At 37.0% G+C, this 25,517-nt stretch overlaps 1 protein-coding gene across 1 annotated transcript in view; it reads left to right on the forward strand.

The window, feature by feature from the left end:
* Positions 1–368: 368 nt before the first annotated feature.
* Positions 369–25,517, forward strand: part of LOC145994903 (uncharacterized) — a 32,711-nt gene continuing 7,562 nt past the window's right edge. Inside the window, exons 1-4 of the mRNA XM_083131370.1 lie at positions 369–509; positions 11,743–13,028; positions 20,782–20,990; positions 22,035–22,175. Of these exons, the coding sequence (XP_082987496.1) occupies positions 11,747–13,028; positions 20,782–20,990; positions 22,035–22,175 (1,632 nt within the window). The 5' untranslated portion in view covers positions 369–509; positions 11,743–11,746. The remainder of the gene's footprint in view (positions 510–11,742; positions 13,029–20,781; positions 20,991–22,034; positions 22,176–25,517) is intronic.

Consider the following 25,517-nt stretch of genomic DNA (forward strand, 5'->3'; position numbering starts at 1 on the left):
ACACATAATTTCATTTGAGCCACAATAATATGTGCTAATTATTGCATTAACACCATAAATTCAAATATAAGCAATGTTGTTTTTAGGGAACTACATTCTTTTGGGGGAAAATGTGACTAGTTTGCCCCCCTGGAAAAAATCCTGCGAACGTCCATGGTTGCACCCCCACTGAGAAAACTTTCTGCAGGCGGCCTTGATCTGAAATTTCTTGAAAATATAAGTTCGTGTTCTAGAAATCCTAAAGCAATCGCTTTAGGGGTAAATAGTGTGTAGGATTCGAGATTCCGTTTTCATTGCAGCTCGCGTGTATTTCGTGCGAAGTAACTGGCAACGCTGATTGATACCTGGAAGCACAGATTATATATAGCTCTGGATACATGAATATTCTGTGATAATAATTGCAAATGTGTAATTTGGTATTGCGAGAATATGATAAAGTACACGTGGATCTCTAAATTTATCAGGCTAAAATAAAGCAGCTGGAATTAGTTATGTTGCCTTATCCTACGGTAAGCTGTTCGTTAAGTTTAAAAATCATATGTAATGGTGTTACCTTTATTAGTGTCAAAATTTTATTGAGAACTAGTGCAGAAAGTATGGCTATATTTTACTCGGCCAAATGGTGCAACACAAGTTCCAGGGTAGTATGGAATGATTTTATAGCAAAAAAGACGCTATCGTACTCGCAGAATTCAAGAGGGCAAATCAACTTTGTATTATGAAGAATAAATTCGGATCTCGCACTTATCCCGTTGGAATTTGTTCCATTTGTGATATCCTTTTTTGTGACCACAAAGAAAATAGAAAATCTTTAGTTTGATAATAGTTCATAATCAAAGCTTATCATTGTCTAACACATGAATACTTGTGTACGATATGACATAGAATATACCTCACGCCTGGATATTGCTCAAGTTAATATAGGCCTACTCATTTAAAACTAGGAGTAGAGTGGACAGCTTTTGAAGGAAGGCCCACGGAGAGGTTATAATTTACTCTCTCTGGTGCTATTTTCCATTTCGTTCAGGTATGCACAGGAATTGAATTTGAATTTATTATTCCACGTAAGCCAAATTCATTGGTATTTGGAGGATTCAATAGAGTTTCACAGCCATTCTTTTGTAACGGACGTGACACGTACACAACGTAAAAGTATTAAAAAATACACTAAGATTTGTATCCATTTTAATTATTGAGAAAGGTTGTACTCACTGAAATGTACAGTCACAAAAATTGTCATGCCAAATACTTAACTGTATTTGATTTTATCTGATATGAAAGAGGTGTAACGGACGTGACGTGTAAAACACCCTGTAATGAACATAGGGTTGGGTTTTCCATAGTTTCTGTTAATTGGACAGACAAATTAACTGGTAAATATTTGTTTTAGTAATGTTAATATATGCTCTTTTAAGACACTAAAGTATGACCTGTTAAAAGTTTTGATGTCTTATTGAAAAATGTTTAACTTTTTAACGGACGTGACAAAAAAGTGCATAATTTATAATGACAGTTTTTATTTGAAAAAAAAACACTAATATTATGTAATACAACCTTGTACATAATAATAATATAGTTATACATAGTTGCAAAAGTTTAATACTACAATTCTAGTGAATTAACATTAATTAACATAAAAGAAACAGGTCTGGGAAAGAGATTAGGCTACATTCTGCTAGTTATGGACTAATTCTGATTTAATAAGCACGTTGAGTAACAAAAAAGACATTACACCTTTGTGGACACTTGGTCTATAGACTATTTATGTTTTTCTCAGCACAGGTCGTAAATTATCACTTTTCTGTGTCACAACATACTTCATTCAACACTTCCTTGTTAGTTTTTGGAAAACAGGCTGCTACCTTAGACAGTGTTTCAGTCATAAAAATTTGCATGCTTAATGCAAACACACACTGTGTGAGGCATATCACTAACCGGGAGCACATGTTTTGGACGTAAGCTATAAAACTTACTTTTTGAAATTTGGTCATGTGGATACAGCAGTTTATATTCTTCATAGGCCTCGCCAATACCCATTACCATGTGTCTCAGTTGGTATAAACTGCGTTTAACAGTGACAGGGTCTTTCACTGATTTCACGTCTCTTTTCCCAGATGCTTGACGACTTATTTCATTGCACTGGAGAAACTCATTCACCCTTTTAAGACAATCTGATTGAATCTTTCTTGGTCCAGTTTTCTTAGCATTCACAATATCCTTTTTTAATTCTGAACCTAAGTCATCTCTTACCAGTTTTCTAAATATTGCAACCTTCATAGTAGGACTGTTAGGTAATGCATTTTTTATTCTCTTTACTGGTTTGCCATTTGTTCTTGGACTTTGTATGAACCGAGCTCACTCTGACCACCATTTTGAATCACCTTCTTTCTTGCTCTATACAACCGCTGTCGTTCTTTATCTTTCTGCCTTTTTTCAGCTAACAGTTTTTTATCTTTGGTCAATTCATTTTTTTCCTTCTCTCTTACTTTCCTCTTCCTCAATTTATCTTTCTCCAAATAAGCCTTTTATTGCTCTTGATTCTTTTTTCTCTCTTCTCTGCATTTAGCCATTCTTGTCTTGTTGGGAGTGGGAACCATAATCTGAAACAAAACAATAAATTTAGAGCCAAATAACCTAAAAATAAATTTAGGGCCAAATAACCTAAAAGTAACATTTAACATAAACATTTGTTGCAATGTTGAACATTTATATTATTGTCATGCCTTTGCTAATAAGTTTCTGTTAGAATTGTGAAAAAAACATGTTGAAGTTGGTCAGCTCCAGCTGGTTTTGTTTCAAATAGATTTTAAACATAATAAAAGGTTGTTTTATTATCAAAACATGTTAAAAATAGGTATTATTGCTTTTCATTATCAGTTTAATACCATTTTGAAGTATGTGGAAAGTTTTATTTCTTTGTAGCATAATGGAATCGGAAGCTCTGCTATTATAGCTCTTTTCAGTTCTTACGTCATGCGGTCTAGAAGCTGGCAGGGGAAGTGGGGACCGGGGAACATGCCGCTGACCAACCAGAGAACAGACCACCTAGCGGTGGAGCCGAGAGTTAGGCAGTTGCGGGAGGAAGCTGCAGGCGCTAACTTCGTTCTGCACGTTGCTGTGTTGCCAATTCACCGCGTTGCTGATGGTCTTTTGCCCCAGTGTTGATTCCTGTTTGTTATGAGCGGAATGTAGGAATAACATACGTGGGAGTAATTGTTGTCGCGTCGTGTATTGCCTAACTGCATTGTTTCTTCGATAAACGTGTATGTGGCATGTGATGTTACGTTTATTTGTACTCTCGCTGTTCCATTGTGACGCGAACTGTGCAGCATATTGTTAGGAAAGGCAAAGACAGTCTTGAATCACCGCGCAAACGAATCAAAAGGAACAGTATCACAAAGGCAATCGACGGTTGCGATAAAGATATAACAAGAAGAATTATCCTCGGGTATTATGTAAAGGGTGAATATCCAACACTGAACAAGTTTTCGTTGATTTGCATACATTAATAAGCTTTCAGTGGGGAGTTTCGTCGTTGTGAAGGATACTGAAGTATATGGGGTTCAAGTACAAAAAGAGCAATGACGGTAGACGATTTCTGATGGAGAGAGCCGATATACGAGTTACAGCCAGAGTAACGTTTTTGAGAAAAATGCATCTTCTAAAAAATAAGGAACCTTTGCCCTATATAGGTATTTCATTTAGATGAAACGTACATAGATCAGAATTACGCTCCAACGAAAATCTGGCAAAATAAAGAGGGTACAGGGGGTTTAAAAGTGCCCGTGGGTAAAGGTGGGCGCATTATTGTTTGTCACGTCACACTGGTTTTCTACAGGCATGTAAATTAGTTTTCAGTGGTTTTTGCAGTTTTTAGATACGCTTGACGAAAGGAATATCAAAGACGCAGTGATTGTAATGGACAATGCTAGCTACCATTCGGTACAGTTGGAAAGAATTCCTACAACGTATACCCTTGATATCATACACTTATCGGTATTCTACTGACCACACGATGGGGATAATACGCATTCTCAGGCCATACACGAACAATGGGACGTCTGTATTTCATGGTTCTTTCGATTTCAACTCGCCTTTCCTGCTACTCTGGCAACGCTGCAGTCTCTCTCTCTAACCGGCCTGTCTCGTTGCGCTGGATAGGTCATTTCCCCGCTCTCCACTTCCCCTGGCAGCTTCTAGAGCGCACGCCGTAACAACTGAAAAGAGCTATAGTTGCACAAGGTGTTTATATCTGAGTGTTGTTAATTCAGCCTCATTAGTTCTTGTATCCTTATTTATTAAACAACTTATAGTTTTGAGTATATAATTGCATTTTAATTTATAGAAATATTTTTTAGGTTAGGTAGGCCTACCTATTTTAGTCCTATCTTGTACGGTCGGAAAACTGAATTAAATCTTATCTCCCAACAACAAATAAATTTTGAATTACATAAATAAAGAAAATTTAGTTCTACTGTTACAGAAATATGAAAATCAGGCCAGAAATATGGACCCTGCTCTAAAAGTAATTAAATGAGAGGAAAATAAATATGAAAAGCAAGCAAGAAATATAGTTTTTTTTTTGTCACGTCCGTTACACTAAAGTTTGTCACGTCCGTTACAGGATTTTCACAGGTAATGCTATTTTATACAAAACAGAAAACACTAGAAATCAATAAACAATGCACATAACCCCACTTCTACCAAGAGTCACATCACATTATTAGGGTTGGTGTGATATAAACTTATTCATGTTTTTTGTAACGGACGTGACATTTGTTCTTCCCTTTCTTAATAAACAAATAAACAGCTTAATACTTACATAAATCAATAACTCTTGAGTGTAAACAATACTCCAGACATCAATTTTCTTCATATAACTGAGAAGAACAGCTCACTGGATGATTTGATTATGTTCAGCTGTTTACAAAGCAGCTGATTTTAACTAACAACTGATCACATCTCAGTGTTCCAACTTCAATGTAAGGAAATGTGATGAAAAATAAAATTAAATAAGAAATAAATGCTTGAAATAGTTATTCTAGATTATTTGCTGCTTAGCTATGCAGTTTATATGATATTTTAAACAGTTTTCAATTTTCGCTATGAGGTGTATGTTATAAAAGAATGGCTGTTCACTTGTTTGGTAAAAAATTACTATCCTTCGGACACCTATAATTTTTTCGTTTCACAATTTTTGACATTCGCACTTATGTATCTACTTCGCGGAACATTCCTGAAAGTGCATTAACATTGTTTTGATTAAATTAATTGCAATTCGCTTGGCTGATACACAATATGGGGCGTACACCTTCCTACATAATTGCGCATCCTACTTGTCTTTTGTTAAATTTTGACATTCGTACTTACGTGTCTGGGTATGACTTGAGATGACCGGACCCCTCTCCAATTTTCTTCATATTTGACATAGTTACTAATTGAGGCCTGATAATCACGAATCTGAAGTTAAAATTTGTCGGAAACGTCTAGAAATTGCAAAATAATTGCGAACCATTGACGTGTGGTTAGATTAGGCAAACATAGTTAAAATTTTGGTGTGGTAGTATCAGGATCTAGAAATTGCAAATAATTGCGAACTATTGATGCTAGCCCCACAAACCATTGACATGTGGTTAGGTTAGGTAAACATAGTCAAAATTTGGTGTCGTGGTAGTATCAGGAATATATATATATTTGCTTGTAAAACAAAAGAAATCGCGAAAATCGACAGTTTCCATTCCGAAACTAACGCCTTATTTTAGCTTATTTTGCAATTTCTAGACGTTTCCGACAACTTTTAACTTCAGATTCGTCATTAGGAGGCCTCAATTAGTGAGTATGACAAATATGAAGAAAATCGGAGAGGGGTCCGGTCATCTCGAGTCGTTCCCGTATCTGCTTCGCGGAACATTCCTGAAGGTGTATTGACGTTGTTTTGATGAAAGTAATTGCAATTTTTCACATTACCAGTACTTCTTTCTCGTAGCCTTTCCGCTTGCCTGAAACACAATATGGCACGTACACCTTCCTACATAATCGCACGTCGATTTTCAATCGTTATGCAGTGTTTCAACCTTCGGAACCCAAGAAATGCCCGTGAAAAAAGCTTATCAGGGTTTTTTTTTTAAGTTTTTCGCATTGTTTTACGAAGAAAATTGTAATCTTACGTGGTGACGTGGTGCTATCCGTCCTGGAATAAGTGGGAAATATAAACTAAAAAGAAAATTTCGTTTGAAATTTTTGAGTCAAAATTTCCCACCGATTCTGGGCTCCGCCCCTGGGGTATTGACCCACCACCCCTAACTGCTATCGCAGCCCTCCCTCCGCTCCAGTTCCCCGGCTTTCTCTATAGAGTCCCTGTTAAGGGCATTGGCCGGAGTCACCTGACCCCAAATGAGCCCCAAACTTTTAAATTTGAAGAAATCCGTTTCCAGGATACGGAAAACTTACCTGAATTTCACCATGCATCCACGACACGTCATATTAGGCATATACCCACAGCCCATTCCTTCTAACGAGTAGCTCACATTCACTGCCACATTTTCGACATTCCTTTCTTCACGATCCTGTGTTCAATTAAATTTAAAAATCCACTGGATCTTCCAAACCCAGTACGAATTTCAACACGCATCCACGACATGTCATGTTTCTAACTTTCGTTGCAAACACAGACCTTTCGAAACAGTGGATACCCAATGAACATGAACAAAACACAATCACGACGCGTGATGATGTACGAAACGCTATTGTCCGTCGGAGAATTAATTTTTCAACAAAGAACATGAATTTCCGCTATGAAACATTCCCACATCACACAAAACATCTTCAAGATGTTAGACAATGCTACAGGAACTTATTACCGTATTATTCTTCTGTAAAAATGAAGAAATCTGTCCGGGGAATATCAGATTAGTACCTAAATGGTCAGTTAAAATTTGGTGCTCACGTGTGGAACAGTGATCGCAACCGACAATGCACGATTGCTCCTTCTTTATTGCAAGATTTTACGTTTCAAATACTTATAGAATGAAATATATATTCCTGATATTACTACGACCCCAAAATTTAACTATGTTTGCCTAACCTAACCTTGCCGTGCATGGTTTGTGGGGCTACCCGTGCATCGTTCGAGTGGTTTAAGGCTAATTGCGACCAGGCACTGTCAAAAAATGTTAGTTTCGTAGCACTTGAGCGACAGATTTTAACCACAGAATCGTGATCAAGTGTCCTAAGTTAGTGAGTATGCGAAATATGAACGAATATGCCCGTATTATTAATATTTACCCAACCGAAACATTAAAATCATACCGTAATCTGTTATTAAATCTACACTTTTGGTAGATGTTTACTGTGCACATTTTGCAATACCGATTTGGTAAAATTGCTGTGCAATACGAACATAGACATACCGTACAAAGTAAGGTTCTCCACCATAATTTGTGCTGAATTTTTTCGGGGTATTCCTTTCTGGTCAAAAATCTATATTATTCAGTGTAAAATTAATTGCATTTAATGTTATGGGCTGAAAGAAATACTACTGAGAAAAATATTTATGCATTGGAACTCCACCTTAGAAGACAGCTGAGCAGGGGAAGCAGTAGAAGGATGCCAATTTGTCAGTGAAATATTTTGTATCGGATACACATACAGTCAATTAACACTAGTCCTAAAACTGATTAATATTTTAAATTTTAAAAAGCAGCTCTTATTACCACAGACACACAATATAGATTTACGTATACAAATAAACATTAGTTTGAACACGAATTTGTAAGTTAATACGCATCATTTTAACTCAGCAATTATAAGTTATTGAAAAAGTCAAACTTAGTTTCTTTTATTGCAAGCATATTTTGAGGTTTGCTGTTTTCTGTCTGTTAGCTTATTAATTCTGAGATGAATTGAAGTGATAACCAAACGAGATAGAAAATTGCAGGCTGTTCCTCTGTCACAGTTGTGGTAGAGAATCCAGTTTCACGAAAATATGTGGTGGAATAACGAACAAGAAATTTCATCGTTGTTTTATGTAAATTTGGATAATCAGGTTTAGTTCCATTGATAAAGTTAAAAGTATGCTCCAGTCCTTTGTCATCTGGTAATTCAATAAGTTGAAGGGTTTCTCCATCTTAGGAGGCTGCCTCTTTGTGCTCAACAAAAGGGTTCACAATTCACATATTTTTCCTCCAGGTATTTTCATGTTCAGGATAATACTTTTTAAAGGAGAGCAGTATCATCAAATGAGGTGCAATAATATCTGAAAGTGAATTATGTGAACCGAAATCATCTGAGTAACACTGAAACATTTTGTTTCTTTACATCAGACCAAGATTTGAATAACCCAATCTTTTGATTCTAAAAATTCCCAACCTTTCATGAATATTTCCATGTTTAAAAATACATGCCTTGGTCACTGCCAGTTACTACACAAATGTTGTTTAGACATTCTGGGTCTTCATTTTTCTCCACAATAAAAAATAGTATGGTCAATCCATGCAAAATTGCCCGGAGCAGGTTGCTTCATAGTCCAATTTTTTTGTAATATCGTAACATACCCCATCGGTACAAGTAGAATCTCGAGTAACAATTTGCAATACCGGACCGCTCCCCGATTTTTGTATTATTTCGCATACTCTAATTGAGGCCTCCTAATCACGAATTTGAAGTAAAATTTTGGGGTCACGTGTAGAAATTGCTAAATAAGTGAAATTGAGTGAGGAAATTTTGCCATTAGTGCTACGAATAACATTTTTTACCGGTCCATGATCGCAATTGGCCCAGAAACTATTCACGGATAGCCCCACGAGCCATTCTCGGTTAGGTTAGGGAAGCATAGTTAAGATTTGGGACGTAGTAATATCTGGAATATATAAATTTTGTTGTAAAACGTAAAATATTGCAATAACCATCTTTTTTGTGGAGAAATACAGGGTGTCTGTTCCGATCGCGGACCACTCAATTTCGCTTATTTTTCAATTCCTACACGTGACCCCCAAATTTTAACTTCAAATTCGTGCTTAGGAGTCCTCAATTAGTGAGTATGCGAGATATTACAAATCGGCAAGGGATCCGGTATTGTAAATTCGCTCCGAATCTCATCCAGACTTGACAGAACCTGCTTCTAGATTTTGTTGAGAAAGTTGCCGTGGCTCTCACCTGGTGGAAGGCGATTGAAGTTCAGGGCAACATGAACAAAACCAGGAAGAGGGTGTCTCCCCCCCCCTCTCTCTCTCTCTCTCTCTCTCTCTCTCTCTCTCTCTCTCTCATTGCCCCTCATCTGGCCCTTTAGGTCCATCGCAACCAGCAAGTGTTGTAATTTAAGGATCGGCTACAACCCCATTGGTTCAATCCCCAGTTCTAGAGGGTAGAACGTTACGTGGTTTTTCATTTATTTCACTTAGAAATAAATGAAAATTGAAGGAATACGTGAAGTGTGTCAATGTTATTAGTTATATTTCGTGTCGTTTTGCGACCTGCAAGGCGAGCTTGATACCACATTGGATCAGCTTCTTGATCTCGCCGAAAATGCAGTTGTCCCGTGTCTTGACGTGGAGGGACTCCCTGTGCTTTGTCCATCCCCCGCAGAAGCCCTATTTTAACCAGGAGTCGCACACGCGTGCAAGCTCATATTCCGATAAGTCACATCAATTTCCCCACCATGGTTCAAACACCTTTCGTCCACTCCCTCATTTTTGAGAGCATGTAGTTTCAAGGGAGGATGTTAACAAGTTTGTAGAACGCTTTGAGAGTGCGGCGATTCTGAACAGTCTAGGAAACATCAAATGTTTCCAGCCTTGCTGAGCGGCCCCGAAATTAGACTTTTCATTCATAATGCTACATACTGATGGACTTATTATGCCATTTGCATTATGTAATTAATAAATATAATAATTTATTCTTTTTACAGGTACTTCTCAGAGTACACTTTACGCTGCAAATATAATTTTTTTTGTTCCTCCATCGTAGATATACGGGCTGAAATTTTTAAAAAAATGAAAATGTAGCATTTTCAAAGAGCTTTAACTAGAAGAAGAAACCAGTAGCATAGCTCAAATATTTTCTGCCAAAACTTTGGATGCATATGTTTTATCTAGAAAACATATCACTCCTATATTACTTCCCTACTATAAAAAATACTAGACTTTTGTTCAAAATTGAATAGGCTATCAATTTTGGCCTTAAATTTCAGCCATTTTCATTAGGGACAGAACATAAAATAATGCTTGAAATTACTGGAATTAACGTTTCCCACAGCTTTCTATCATTTGTCTTAGCTAAGCTATCATAATTATTGCAACTGTCTGCAAAGACCAAAAATACTTGAAGTCGTGAAACAAAAATTAAATTGCCAACATTTTTAAACAAAGTCAAGTTCCAAGTTTTATAAAAATAATGCCTTCTTTGGACTACCCCTGCATGTGTGTTAAAACAGCAAAATTATTGACAATTTTAAAAGTGGTTAAGCAACCAGTGCTGGAACATTCCGATATTGACTAACCCATATGCATTCTGGACAAACGTTCTGGTCTTTGTACAATTTCTATGAACTAAAAGTGGATGAAGATCATACGTAGGTAGTAATGCTTCTCCCACTTATTCAACATTTCTACCAATATTATGTGTACTCATATTAGTGGTAATGTGTGAGTGTTTTAGGACTATTTGACAAAAATATAGCTGTATGCCAGTGGAAAATTGGTTCATACACCCTGATATTTTTACTGTGAAAAATTTTACCTTTCTGATTTTTTAATATTAGCTATGTTTGACATGTATTGATTATGTTATGTAACAATTTTCATTGTGGCAAAACCTGGGACTCTCTATCAAACAATTACCCGAAGTGGAGTGTTTTATTTTCATCACAACATATTAATTTATTTATTTAAAGATTTTTCTACTTTCTGAGTAGGTAAGAGTGGTAATATAGTCATTTTCTGTTAGGACCATTCTTCTCCTCTCCAACAATACCTAGATCATCAAAATACTCCACAGTTCCCAAGATATGACCTGTTTTGTGTCACATGGTGCTTTCATTCGTCCACCCAATTTCTGAAAATCTCAAAATTTTCAAACATTCGTAACTTTCAACATATTTGTCATATTGGACCAAGTATCTATCAGTAAAAAAAAATAAGCAAATCCATGACTGTGAAGCAACTTTTTGTCTTTAATTTGGGCAATTTCATGTGGAATGACCCAGTATTCTCCTCAGAATATTTCCAGTGTAAAATATTTATTCATGAAAATTACAAAAATCAACCAATCAAAAACATGTGCTGCTTTCCACTGAATGATCACATTTATTGTTAGGTAGGAGAAACAAGAAATAAAATATTTTTATTCTAATTAAAGAAATACATAATACATTTGCTACATCTTTCAGTTCTGGTGTACGTCAGTAGGTGTAAGGTTGTTAACACATTTGTGCTCTGATTGTGTGGGGTAAGGCATAGCTGTATAAATTTCCATTTGAACTTGGTGTAAGCAAAATTATGCTCATTTCAAACCAATTCAGGTGAATACAAGATGTACAAAAATGTGATGTGACGTAACTAAAACTGTCATTCAAAAGATCATTTTTTATTCCAAAATACTGAATCATGCACATCTTAGTGAAAGTACTGCTTGTGTATCAATTATGCCTTATGCTCCAATTTTATAAGATGGTTAATTTATCTGAAATCTAAATTGCACATTCATTTACAAGTTTTATGTGTAATTGATTAGCAATCTTCTTTTCAGAACAATGTCAAACTTGGGAGAAGATGTTGACGGGAATGAAGCAGATCGCAGATCCATCATCAGCGCTGCTTCCTGGGATTCACTCAACGATGGAATTGATGACCTCGAAACAGTTCTCTACGGATATATTCACCATGAAAAGAACCTGGAACTTCCAGAGGATATTGGCTTGCTCCGTTCTTCTGATAACCAAACCACCGTAAAGTTGCAAAGGATAATAAATCCATGTGCATTGGAGGCAGTAGATCATTATGCTAATTATTTGCGACCAAGTAGCCAACATAGCCAAGGATGTTCGTGTCAAAAATGTTTACATGGAACTACTTTTAAAAACAGTGAAATGAAAAATGAAGATTTCGCATCCAGAATTGACAACAGTTGTAAAAGTATTGAAAAGGGCCAGTCTGTGAAGGCTGGTAATCTTGTTGAAAGCCAGGAGCTTAGTACGAGCAAGGAGGTTGCTTCTAAAAGAACTTCATGTAATTCGCCAAAACCCGTGAAGAAAATACAGGAACTGAGTGCAAGTGAAGGGGTGAATCAAGGATCATTGTCTAATTCGCCAAAAGTCGTGAAGAAAATACAGGAAGTCGGTGCAACCGACAAGGTTAATCAAAGAACATCATCTAATTCACCAAACCCCGTAAAGTACACAACACATGAGCTCGGCTCAAGGAAAGAGGTGGTTTGTGAAAAAAATTCTAAATCACAGACAAAAAATATCGCAGATGAGTGTGTAATAGTAATTGACAGTGAAAGTGATACTTCTATTGCAGAATTACCTGTACCAGAGCGTCCTCCTCCTGATGTGATCATGGTAGAAAGTTCAGGTGGGGAATCTCCGCACAAATGCAATGACATAGAAAAAGAGAGAATGAGCCCACAAGTGAAAGTCCATGTTGAGAAAACAGACAACTCGCCTATCGTTAACGTTAAGAAGAGTAGCAAGAGGAGAAAGAGAAAGAAGAGAGAGAAGGATAATTCTCTCATTGAAAATGTTTTGAGTGACGAAGAAATCGTGCTTGTTGAGCAAAATAGGTTGACTGAGATTTCAAATACTAGCATTACAATTAATGTATCCCATGAGATTTCTGATGGTTTGCATCCAGAAAATACCATTTCCTCAAAGAAACGTAGGAATCTAGGACCTGAGACCAAAGCAAGAAATAAGACGACCGCATCCAACTTGCATGGGAGCAAAGCATGGCCTAAAGATATGACCGAATTTTATTCCGAACACTGGGGAGATGTCAATTTTGATGTTGGTAAATTACAAAGAGCTATGCCAGGTAAGTTTACACTTGAGGATATAGTATTCATTTCGAATTTCTATTTGATTGTTAATAACTAGGAAAGTGATTTCTATTTCTGTACCTTTCTTTTTTCTACATCCTAGACTCTACATGTACACAGCACCTCCTCACTGAAAAACACCTAATTTTCACGTAATTTTAAAGTAACTTTTATTAAGAAAGGCCCTTAATTTCCACTACAAAGGTTTGAGACCTTGAACGAATCTGAGCTGCAAAACCAAAGGATGTCAGCATCTGTGCAAATTTCTGCCATCTTCTAGCATGCATCAAAAAAATTGGAAAAAGGTTGGAGTGGCACTGACCAGATAAGGTGTTCTCCGTTATTGAATACTATACTTCCTAGAGTACTGCATTGGACCACTTTCGCTCGTAAATACTTGATCGAATCTCCCACGCTCGTTCATACCGGGTTCGTAGTGTAATGATTGACAACGTCCTGTATTTCCAAGCCTAATAAGCAGCACTGTCAACCTAAAACCTATATATACAGGGAGGTTATTTCAGTCGTTCACCGTCAGACCGTCGGCCGTCGAGCGCCCCGTTCATGCAACAGTTCCCGGCAAATTGACTTACAGGAAGTCCGTAACAGAAACCGCTTGCTTTGTAATGTTTCCACTTTTCACAATTACAGTTACAATTACAATTGAAATAAGCACGTACCTTGTCTCAAGGATGCTGGAAAAGGTGTCTTCCCAAATACAAATATTTCCGGCACCTTATTTCTGACATTATCCTCAGTTTGACAGAAATAGAAGACAGCATCCCGGCGCATAAAGCAAACCGAAAGCTTAAAATGATATTTAATAGTAATAATAATAATAATGATGATCACTAACCTCCTGTGTTATAAGAGATGTTGAAAATGACCTCCTTCAACAGCAATACAACACGTTTCTTAGGTTCAAGAGATCCTGTCTGTCGTAATTGCCTGACCACTTTTCTGCAAGAATTCGTTTTCACGTAATTATCGTACTTAAAAACTCTTTGTTCAAGACTATATTTGTTTAGCGGCATAACTAATGAATGAATAACAATTAACACACAATAAAGCACTAGCACTGAATAGCACTAACTCAATAAAACAGTATAAAAAACACGCGTACTGATAAACGCAAACTGAAGTGTGCATGAGGGTACGGTACACTCACTACGTCTGATAGCCGATAGTGTTGCTAACCATTTTTCGGCAATGTCCCTACAAACACGTAAAGCCAAGTAAAGCGACTGAAAAAAACAACACCTCATGAGCATGCAAAACAGAAGATAAAATATACACATTTACTTACGAAATCTTTCTGCTCGGTGCTTACACAATTAATGGAGGAGCGAATTTACAATACAGGACCCCTCCCCGATTTTTGTAATATTTCGCATACTCACTAATTGAGGCCTCCTATAATCACGAATTTGAAGTTAAAATTTGGGGGTCACCTGTAGAAATTGCAAAATAAGTGAAATTGAGTGGTCCGCGATCGGCACGATTGCTCATTATTTACCGGAAGATTTTGTGTTTCCAATACTTAAAAAACGAAATATACATTCCTGATATTACTACGACCCCAAATTTTAACTATGTTTGCCTATCCTATCCTAACCTAACCTTACCTGAATGGTTCGTGGGGCTATTCGTCAATGGTTTGTGGGGCTACCCGTGCATGGTTTTTCGACCCCAAATTTTAACTATGTTTGCCTTGCCTAACCTAACTTAACCTAACCTTACCTAGAATGGTCAATGGGGCTATACGTGAATAGTTTTGATTTAATTGTGATTACGAACCGATAAAAAATCTTATTTTCGTAGCACTTTAACGGCAAACGTTCATCATCGAAGACGCCATTTTCGTATCCTGCACTTTTACGATCGATGCACTATTGCCAAACTTACCTGTAATCAAATCAGTCCACACTCCACATGTTCTTCTACATCGTGATTGTCGCTGTCACATGTAAGCAACTTCTTTGGGCAATATACCGAAATCCATAAGTTTATTAATTAGCCCACGGCCGTCCTCCTGCACACTCCACCTAACAATCTGTACAACATTTACAACATTTTTACTGTTCTCTTCCGCCATTCTTACACGATCCATGCTCTCCAAGTATGAAATCAACAGTGTGGCAACGCTGTAGACAGCGTAACTAATTGCCAACGTCGTCAATTGTTCATATCAACAAATATGGCTACCATACTTGTATACTGAGAATCATTGCGAGAATTGAAAAGCTTATTTTACAACTTCTTCACGTTAATGAATATTTTTTTTTACCTCACCCCAACATGTTAACTTGAGATAAATCATCACGACTAATTATTTCGTGAGTATAAGACGTAGCATAGAAATTACAGAATGGTCCGGTATTGTAAATTCTTGCCTTAATGAATAATAATGGTGTGCGGGACAGAATTTTTTGGGTCTGGACGGGAATTTTTGTAAATCCCGACATTCGGGACGAAAAAATTTGCTTTTCACTTTAAGTGATTGTTTTTGCATTTCTAGAATAAAAACTTACAATTTCCGATAAGTTCCAGAAACTTACAATGCAGAAAACGTCGAGAATTAACGACTTTTTAAAGTGACCATTCGGTATTTCCCCACTGTTTGGGATCCCGAAAAGTTTGGATCGGGACGGGAAATTTTTTCCCGATCCCGGTCCTGACTTTTCGGGATCCCGCACACCCCTAATGAATAACGTTGAGTCATTTACTGTTGATTATGTTATTTGAAGTCATACATGCCGCTGCTGTGAAGAGATAGATATTGGTTGGTGATGCTGTATTTCCTGCAGTCTTCAACAATTCTGATCCCATTTTATTTATCTTTTTTTGTTTCTGTATCACTTAACATTGAAAATATTCTTTCCGTTTCCGCGTTAGAATGTGGCAATGTTAGCACTATTTTCGCGAGAGTGGAAATGTTTTCAAAAATGAACTTGCCTTGAAAGTTCTTGGTAACCGATAACATGTTTCAAAATTCTGATGGAGATTTGTTGGTTAATTCTTTGTTCTCCTCCTCGCTAAAGTATCCAGATAAACTAATCCATTCATTCCAAACCGAGCACGAAGAAAGTGCAACTGATTGGCGAGGAAGCTTTGCACCTTTGCACAATAAAATGTTGTTTTTTCAAGATTGAAAAAAGTCCCTAAGTTTGCCCTTATTTGGTAAAATCTGTCCCTACGCGGGCGAAATATAGTAAAAGTCTCCTATACGTAGGGACATGTCCCTACGGTTGGCATCACTGGCGACAGGTGTTGGGTTCGTTCAGTATGAAGCGCCTTCTCGCGGCTGACAACTCCCCGACCCCCGATAAGCTGCCGGCGCTGTCTCGAAAAACTGAGGATAAAGTAGCGATGTCTAATCTAGGATTAGATGTCAGAAATAAGGTGCCAGAAATATTTGTATTTGGGAGGACACCTTTTCCAGCATTCTTGCGATAAGGTACGTGCTTATTTCAATTGTAATTGTAACTGTAATTGTGAAAAGTGGAAACATTACAAAGCAAGCGGTTTCTGTTACGGACTTCCTGTAAGTCAATTTGCCGGGAACTGTTGCATGAACGGGGCGCTCGACGGCCGACCGTCTGACGGTGAACGACTGAAATAACCTCCCTGTATTATATTATAATGTAAGGCTCAAATACAATACATATGAAAGTATGGAATGGCTACAGACCGAAACGTAAAATGTATACACATGCTGACAGACCTGCCTAATCAATTACATATATCATATCACAGTGCAACAAATACATGTAGGCTACATCATTGGTCACTTACCGAAAAGGATAGTCATATTCTGCTAAATAATAAAATGCAGTTATAACATTCAATAGAACATAATTTTAATGTGACAATAATCATAGAAACATAAAATGTAGCCTTGGTAGTTTCAGCCCATAATCATCTATTTCATTTTCACATCTCAGTAAGATATACGAAACTGCATTTTAACATGGAGATATAACTAAGTTCACTTATTTTTCAATCTCACTTCGTCTTTTACTTCACGATCCATATTTCAGGATCCATTACCATAGACAAGGGATGTAAATACGTGTACTATTAGGGTTCAAGAGTTCGAGTGTATTCCACTTGTTTGAGCGGAAGATCTATCAATTCTGTATGCGATGTAGCATTGCCCGTGGAAACTATTTGCCGCTCGAGCGAAAAGCTCTTATTGCAGCACCCTAATACTTCCCAGGCAATTAAAGGGACCGTAGGTATAGCATATCAAAGATGTAGCTTGTTATTCGGATGGAATCCTAGCTACAAAATCATTCATGAATATGGCCAGTTTTATTCCTATCCTCCAACAGTGTAAGAGTGTGACAAGATTAGCTCCTGTTGTGATGAGTAGCAAAGGCAACCCTGCAAGTGACCAGTCACGTCACTTATTTTCCCCATTGACAACAGTCTAGTTGAAATGTGAGGGTTGGTGTCCGAAACTGAATTGGCTGTCCATCACGGAGAGAAGACCACTACGTATCTGTCTTCAGTTTGGTTTTTGAGCCCATTGTATGCACAGATAGGCTTATTCAATACTGGACCTACAGTTTAAAGTGGGATCTAAACCAGTGTGTGCCTCCACCAGGTATCGAACTCAGGATCATTTGATTACAAGACGGCGATGTTACTACTATGCCATTGAGGAGACATTTGCACCATAGTGTGGAGAGAAGGTTCTCCATGTACTGTACAAGTGCCTACTCACGGATGACTGGAGTAACTTCACATTGAAAAGCATGTGTTGGTGTAGTGCTTCAAAATATGATAACGATTTTGTATTGGACAATTTGTATTTCATTGAAGAATTACAGAATTCATTGCACTGAAAATAGTGCCTTTTATACAAATTGCATCTAAAACTAGTTATTCTATACAATTATTATTAATTAATAATTATACCTATTAATTTATTATAAGCAACTCAGTCCTAAAATCTAGTTTTATAAAGTTCTAGAGCCATCTTTTTCAACACTAAGAATATTAATAACATAAGAAAATACCTGTTATGCAGTCTCAAAATACAGTTTCTTCAAATAATTTTGGTACAAAATTCAATGCAAGCTTTAAAGTTTGCATAACTTTCAAGATACTTAGACTCCACAAGAAAGTGCCACGTTGATATCAAAGGTTCTGGACAGATCTGTATTTCTTTGTTTTATACTTTTATTTGTGTTAATTTGCATAACTGAACTGTTCTAGCCTTCTCTATTACCAGTGTGTGTACTCGGGATTTTAGTAGTCAACCCTCATTTTGCCTTATTTCCCTCCTTTGGGTTTTTTTAGGGATGACCCGCACTGCCTCCCTGTGGGCACGCCACTGTCTCTTATGCACTATGATGAGGTTAAAAGATGCAATTAATGATGGGAGTGGGATTAACACAAGGACACATCCAGGTTGTAACCATGCTCCCAAGGAGTCTGGCTGGCTTTTTGTGTTCATCAATTTAGTCTGTTCGTCATTCAACCTTAAAGCCTGGTTTGCATTGGTTGAGTAGAGGGGAGTGTAGTTGGAGCGAGTAGGAAAAATCAGGCTACTCTCCTCATGTAAAAAACGGAGGGAAAAAGCTTTAAGTGAACTTATTTAAAATATTATATGTAAATTAGGCTCACCAATCATAAAATATTCTCTCCCCTCCTCTACATAAACGAAAATGATAACACAAAGTGTTTGTATTTGTCAGTTATGTTTTTAATATGCCTTTCCACATAAATTCTCAGTGTAGTAATCAATGCAAAGGAACATGTCTGCTGTATTTTATATCCTAATGCTTTTTGAGTAAACTTGGTGTTGGTGGCAAGATTGGCAAGATTGCATATGATAATAGTATGTACAGGGTGGCTCAATAAGTCACTTAACAACCTCAGTACAAGGCCACTGCGGCATTGAATTTGAAATTTGCGATGACCAATCATTATCTGGCCAAGGGGGAACCACATTGACGCCACTCACACGGTTGGTGGCCATCTTAATGTCCGCCATCTTGAATTCAACTTCAGAATTTTAAATGTGAAGGGGGTCGTGCGACATATCAAAATGGGCTAGAATTTTACGAGAAATGCAATGGTGAAGGTTTTTTCGACGTATCTTTAACCAGTAAAAAGTTATGACTGAATTCTTGTACCAATTTGCTCCTTTTCGAGGTGTTAGAAAAATGCCTTAAAATTTGTTTAGCGCTTCGGTAATGCATCGAGATCAAAGTGACGTCCTTGGAGAGACGTTCGCATGCCATTGCACATTATTTTAATCAGATACATCCATGAAGAGCTGTGCATTATGAATGGTTGGCGCGAACAATTTACAGTGTGACGCTTCCATTGAATTAAAAGTCCTTCACAGTGACAAGGCTAATGTTTATGTTCATAAGGAAGTTTATAATCAGAATATGTGACCCTTGTCATCTGATAACTAACTTTGGACAAAAACTGGTTCATAACGTTCCCATAAGTGTTCTGGTGTTCTTCCCTATTGAAAAAACTCTGTAAAAAGTACCTTCTTCCATAAGCAAGGATGAAAAAAACTGTTTATGTAACAAATCCAAGTAGCCCTAAGCATTTAAGGTTCGGTTGATGGAAAATTGACTAACCAATCGTGTTCCACACAGCATGCCACACCATTAACTTACCAACACTAACCATTCAGCTTTGATCTGTCGAAAATGGGTTATCAGATAAAAATCATCGAATATTCTGTTTATGAACTTCCTTATGAACATAAACATTAGCCTTGTCACTGTGAAGGACTTTTAATTCAATGGAAGCGTCACACTGTAAATTGTTCGCAACAACCATTCATAATGTACAGCTCTTCGTGGATGTATCTGATTAAAATCGTGTGCAATGGCAGGCAAACCTCTCTCCCTAGACATCACTTTGATCTCGATGCATTACCGAAGCGCTAAACAAATTTTAAGGCATTTTTTTAACACCTCGAAAAGGAGAAAATTGGTACAAGAATTCAGTCAACTTTTTACTGGTTAAAGATATGTTGAAAAAACCTTCACCATTGCATTTCTCGTGAAATTCTAGCCCATTTTGATATGTCGCATGACCCCCTTCCCATTTAAAATTCTGAAGTTGAATTCAAGATGGCGGACATCAAGATGGCCGCCGACCATGTGGGTGGCGTCAATGTGGTTCCCCCTTGGCCTGATAACGATTAGTCATCACCATTTCCATGTTGCGCGCTGCATTGTCCTTGTACTGGGAGTGTTAAGTGACTTTTTGAGCCACCCTGTATTTAAGTTTACAAATCATTTCACTGAAAAAATGTGTCAATCATTTTCATTTTAACTACAAAAAGTTTGGAACTATTTTGAAGTTAATATGGCTTTAGAGTTTAAATCATCTTAAAATGGGAAAGCAAACAGACGATTGTCAGCACATGTAATTTCCAAATGACTGATTTCATTCATGTGTGAGACTAAGTTTTCTATATCTTGCAGTTTTTCTAAGGTTGTTTAGTTCAGTTCTTTTAAAATAAACAAATCAAGCTATGCTTTGGAAGTGATCTTCCGACCCTGAACAATTGTTACAGAGAGAGAGAGAGAGAGAGAGAGAGAGAGAGAGAATGAGGTCAGGTAGCATGTGCATCTACCTACAAGCTATAATCAATTTTCACACTAAATGTTTCATTTTTGTTTAGTATTTCTTGACATTGCTTTTGTTCAAATTTTGATTCATTCTGTTTTCGAAAATTGTAGTGTTTGTTTTTATTTATTTTTATAGTTGGAGCAAATTGGGATGTAGATAACACAGACAAATATGCATATTGTAGAGGTGATCGATATTACAACAAGAAAGTACGATGTAGAAACTGCAATCAGTGGGGACATGCTATGAGGAGATGCCCGGATCCAATTCGGAAAATATATTGCCATATGTGTGGCAAAGAGGGACACCAAGAACCAAGGTGTACAAATAAAATATGCCTCTCGGTAAGTATAAATGTACTTTTAAATATACACTTGCAAATAGTATATTTCATAAATTGGTAACATGTCAATACACCAATGTTAATTTTCTGAAACCATGTAACCGATATTTGCTATGTAATAAATATGTATATGATTTTTTATTATTTTGAAGTTTAACATACAATTACATTAAGAATTACCATGTTAAATATGGAACCCCGATTTTGTGTTTTCTGATTTTAAATTTCCCGCACACATCACACAGGTGTGTGCTTGTGTAGAGGAAATATGAAACTGGAAATATTTTTGTATATTTCATATTTTTCTTGTAATTAGTTCTTCTGAGCTTTCTTGCTTTTGTGCAGTCATAAAACCATACCAGTTGCAAATTTTTTTGATTCCACCTATGACTATATACTCGAAAAACCTATAAAATACCATGAAACCCCGGTTTTATGTCCCTACATTTTAATTTTTTCTGCTTAAAGATCCTAGAAAAAGGTAATGTTCATTTACCTTAATCTTCTGTTTGTGTAACTCCTGTTTTCTGCTTTATGTACTTTTCCAACTGTGTTGGTGTCATAAAATTTACCCGAAGACTTCTCTTGGACATGTGACTTCTTTCTCCCTCCCCTTTCGTCTTTGTTTTCCAGCAGTTTAAACTGAAAAGCAAATTAAAAGGAATTGGATGTAGGCAAGTACAGTGGAACTATGATTAGATGTTTTTCAGGTGACCAAAGGGAAAACCATAAAATGCTGGAAAATTTTGTGATATTTTGCTCTATTGGGATCATGAAGATAGAATGTATGATGTGGGAAAAAATTCAAATCAGGACTCCACTGTAAAAAACTTATTTCTCTGTTTAAATCTATGGAATCAGTGGGACCCCTACCACGTTTATTATTGCTACCTTTCTGTGTAACTTCATCATGCATTGCAATTAAAAAAAAAATCTACAAAATTGGTAGAAGAAATTTTTGCAATTTAAAATTTATATTTGGTTATTGAAATTAAATTGTACCTAGGTCAGTGTGTAACTTGAAACTTTTGTTTACTACCCTCAGTGTGGAGAAAAATCTGACTTCTTCTCTTGGGCCTGCAGAACTTGTCGGAATGAAATGCCGAGTAGGGTGTGTGACATATGCAATCAGCAGGGTCATGAGCAGGATTCCTGCCCTGATTTGTGGAGGAGATACCACTTAACGGTGAGGATTACTGATGCCCTTTTTTAATATTTATTTTAGACTCAACTGTAATTTAGTTTGTTAAAAAAAAAACACGAACAGCACTAAAAAAAACACTTTAGGAGTTCTTCCAAGCTTTCGATTCCATCTCGAATTCATCATCAAGGCTGGACAAGAGATGACAAGAGGACAAATGTATCATAGAAACCAACCACCAATTACGAGGGTCACTATTTATATTTTGAGCCTAACAATGAAAAAACAGAAATTTGGCATTGAACGCATCAACGGCATCTTCCGCCGACGAAAATCGTTGTCCACGCAATTTATTCTTGACATTCGGGAACAAGAAGAATTCATTGGGTGCCAAATCAGGACTGTACGGCGGATGACCCATCAATTCGATTTTTTGACTGTTCATAAAGTCGGTTGTTAGACTATATGTGTGACAGCTGGCATTGTCTTGATGAAGAATGATCCGACGGCGTTTGTTTGTTTTCTGTATTTGACCAAAGACCTCTGGCAAACAAATTGTTGTGTACCATTCAGAGTTGACCATTGTACGTTCCTCTAAAGGCACAGTTGCCACATGACCAGTTTTCCCGAAAAAACAGGGGACCATTTGTTTCGATGTGCTTCGAGCGTGAACAACTTTTGTTGGATTGGGTTCATCTTGAAACACCCATACAGTCGACTGCTGTTTACGTTCCGGCTCATATGCATATATCCATGATTCGTCACCTGTTAAAATCTTATATACGTCTTTTGAAGCACCACGATTGTATTTATTGAGCATTTGTTTGCACCAATTGACACGAGCGTCTTTTTGAGTTTTTGTCAAATTGTATGGGATCCAACGAGAACATACCTTTCTCACTGCTAAATGATCATGTAATATTTTATATATGCTTGTGGAACTAATGCCTATGGTTGCCTCAATCTCACAGTATGTCACATGACGATCTTGCAGTATTAGGTTTTGCACAGCATCAATGTTTTCTTGAACAACAACTGATTTTGGACGACCTTCGCGAATCTCGTCGGTGAGCGAATGGCGGCCACGATTAAATTCGTTATACCAGCGTTTCACAGTGGCAAAGGATGGCTTCATCACCAAATGTGGAAGTAAGTTGATCGATGCACTCTTGTCTTGATATTCCACGTCGAAAATCGTAAAAAATCATCGCACGAATATGTTCACGAGTTAATTCCATTTTATTGTTATCGCGCAATCTCCAAGGCAACATAAACAACACAAATGAAGCTATTGACAAAACATTTGAAGTAAGTTATGGTCAATAATGCCAGACGATTCCCTGCAAACGTCAAATCGTGCCTAACTTCAATCAGTGTTGCCAAGGCTCAAAATATAAATAGTGACCCTCGTACCACAGGATAGTGTGTCCTTCATGCCATAGGCGAAAGGAAAAATTGAACTGGATGTTAAGGAAGGTGCCCACATGATCAAAGACACAAATAAACCTTTTATGTGGAAATCTTTATTTATCATGGTACAACACAGTAAAATTGAAAAATCCATCTCCTCCAGCCAACAATCCCAACATACAAGAACTGACCAACACTGCAAGACTGCAACTACATCTTCCGGCAGACACAGCGAGTAGAGCCAGCGGAACTTTCAACTGCATCCCTTTTGTCATCTCTCGACCAACCCTGATGATGATTCCGATGGAATTGAAAGCTTGAAGAACTCCTAAAGTGTTTTTTATCATGTTGTTTGTGTATTTTTTAATGTTTTTAACAAATATGATGCCATCACATGACGTAAGAAGTTTTTATTGTCATAATGGTAATTTAGTTATTCTATTGTAGCACATTTCAACAAGGTCATTCCTGATTTTCATGGTCTGTTGAATTGCAAAGTTGCCTAATGAGTTTCAAGTTCTGATTTCATCATGATCAGTGCTGAGCTGTTGCCATTATATCGTCGACCAATACTTTTGACATTTTTTTTCTTTCGTGGGTCTACAAAAATGCTGCATGACATTTTCATGAAGTCTTAATTGTCCCGGAAATTATGCAAAATTTGAATTTTTCATATATTTTGCACCAACGTTGTGGGCAAAAATTATTTTTTAGTTTTCATACAAGCTATTTTAATATTTTGATGCAATTCTTGAATATTTTAAAGGAAGTTGATGTATATAACTGGAGTGGAATGCTTGAACATTATTATTAATCAGTATTTTGAAGCATTTGTATTGGCTCAGCCCTAATCACGATACTCTTGCATTTTCTACATGAATCGAATTCGAGAAATTTCTACATTTATAAGCACATACAGAACAAGTTTTCCACTGGGAGACACCCTGTATGTAGAACATTGATGTGAATTGGCTTCCCACTGTTGTGTTCAGGTCTGGTGCCAGATACCTCTACCGGGCTATCAGGCTCCTTGATGCTGAGGGAGGGTGAAATTCACAGAGACTGGTTTTCACTCGCAGGTACATGCAAAAGTATCACATTCCAACATGATCATTTTGATGCATTTTCAATTTCAGGGAATTTTGTTTTTACTAAGGATGGGCCAATATAAAATTTTGGCCGATACCGATAAAGACCGATATAAAATTTACCGATATTCTACACCGATCCAGTATAAAATTCCAAATGGTCCTTGAAGAACCTGAATGGATCATTGACATCGCGGTGACTGCGGTGCAAAAGAAGTTTCAGATTTAGACATTTACATTTTTTAGAAATAGGGCATGGAGATTAGCCATCAAAATTATAACAAAATGGCTGAATTTTTCAATAAATTCTAAGATATTTATAGATATGTCAGATCGATAAAGAAAACTAATATTACTGATAAACTTATATTCCTATATTGGTCGATACTAATTAATCTGTCCCATCCCTAGTTTTTACTAAGTAGCAGACACCCTGATATCTCGTCTGTGATGTCCCAAATCTGATAGTATGAAATAAGTCGTAGTAGAAGTTATTGTTCATGTAGTGCATATGCAGTGGCAGTAGACCAAACGCTTGGTATAAAAAAAATATTATTTTATTATAAGTGTGCTCCCATTGTTTCTTCCATTATTGGAATGCTTCCTGGAAAACATTTTCTGGAAAGGCAGGCAGGATCCTTAGCAGATTTTCTGTGTTGGCGTACAATGTTAATCGGACATTATCCTTTGCCTAGTGCTTTAATAAACAATTTTTGTAACACAATGTTTCGGGAGAGCACCTCTTCTCTCGTCTTTAGGTGAATTTCTTTTGCCAGTGGTGGGAATCTAACCTACGACTGGCCTGTGATTTGTAGTAAAAGAAATTTCACCTGAAAACTAGAGAAGAGGTGCTCTGTCGTAACGTTGTGTTAGAATAACTATAGTTTAA

This window comes from Lepisma saccharinum, chromosome 11 (assembly GCF_977018435.1).
Source record: "Lepisma saccharinum chromosome 11, izLepSacc3.1, whole genome shotgun sequence".
NCBI lineage: Eukaryota > Metazoa > Arthropoda > Insecta > Zygentoma > Lepismatidae > Lepisma > Lepisma saccharinum.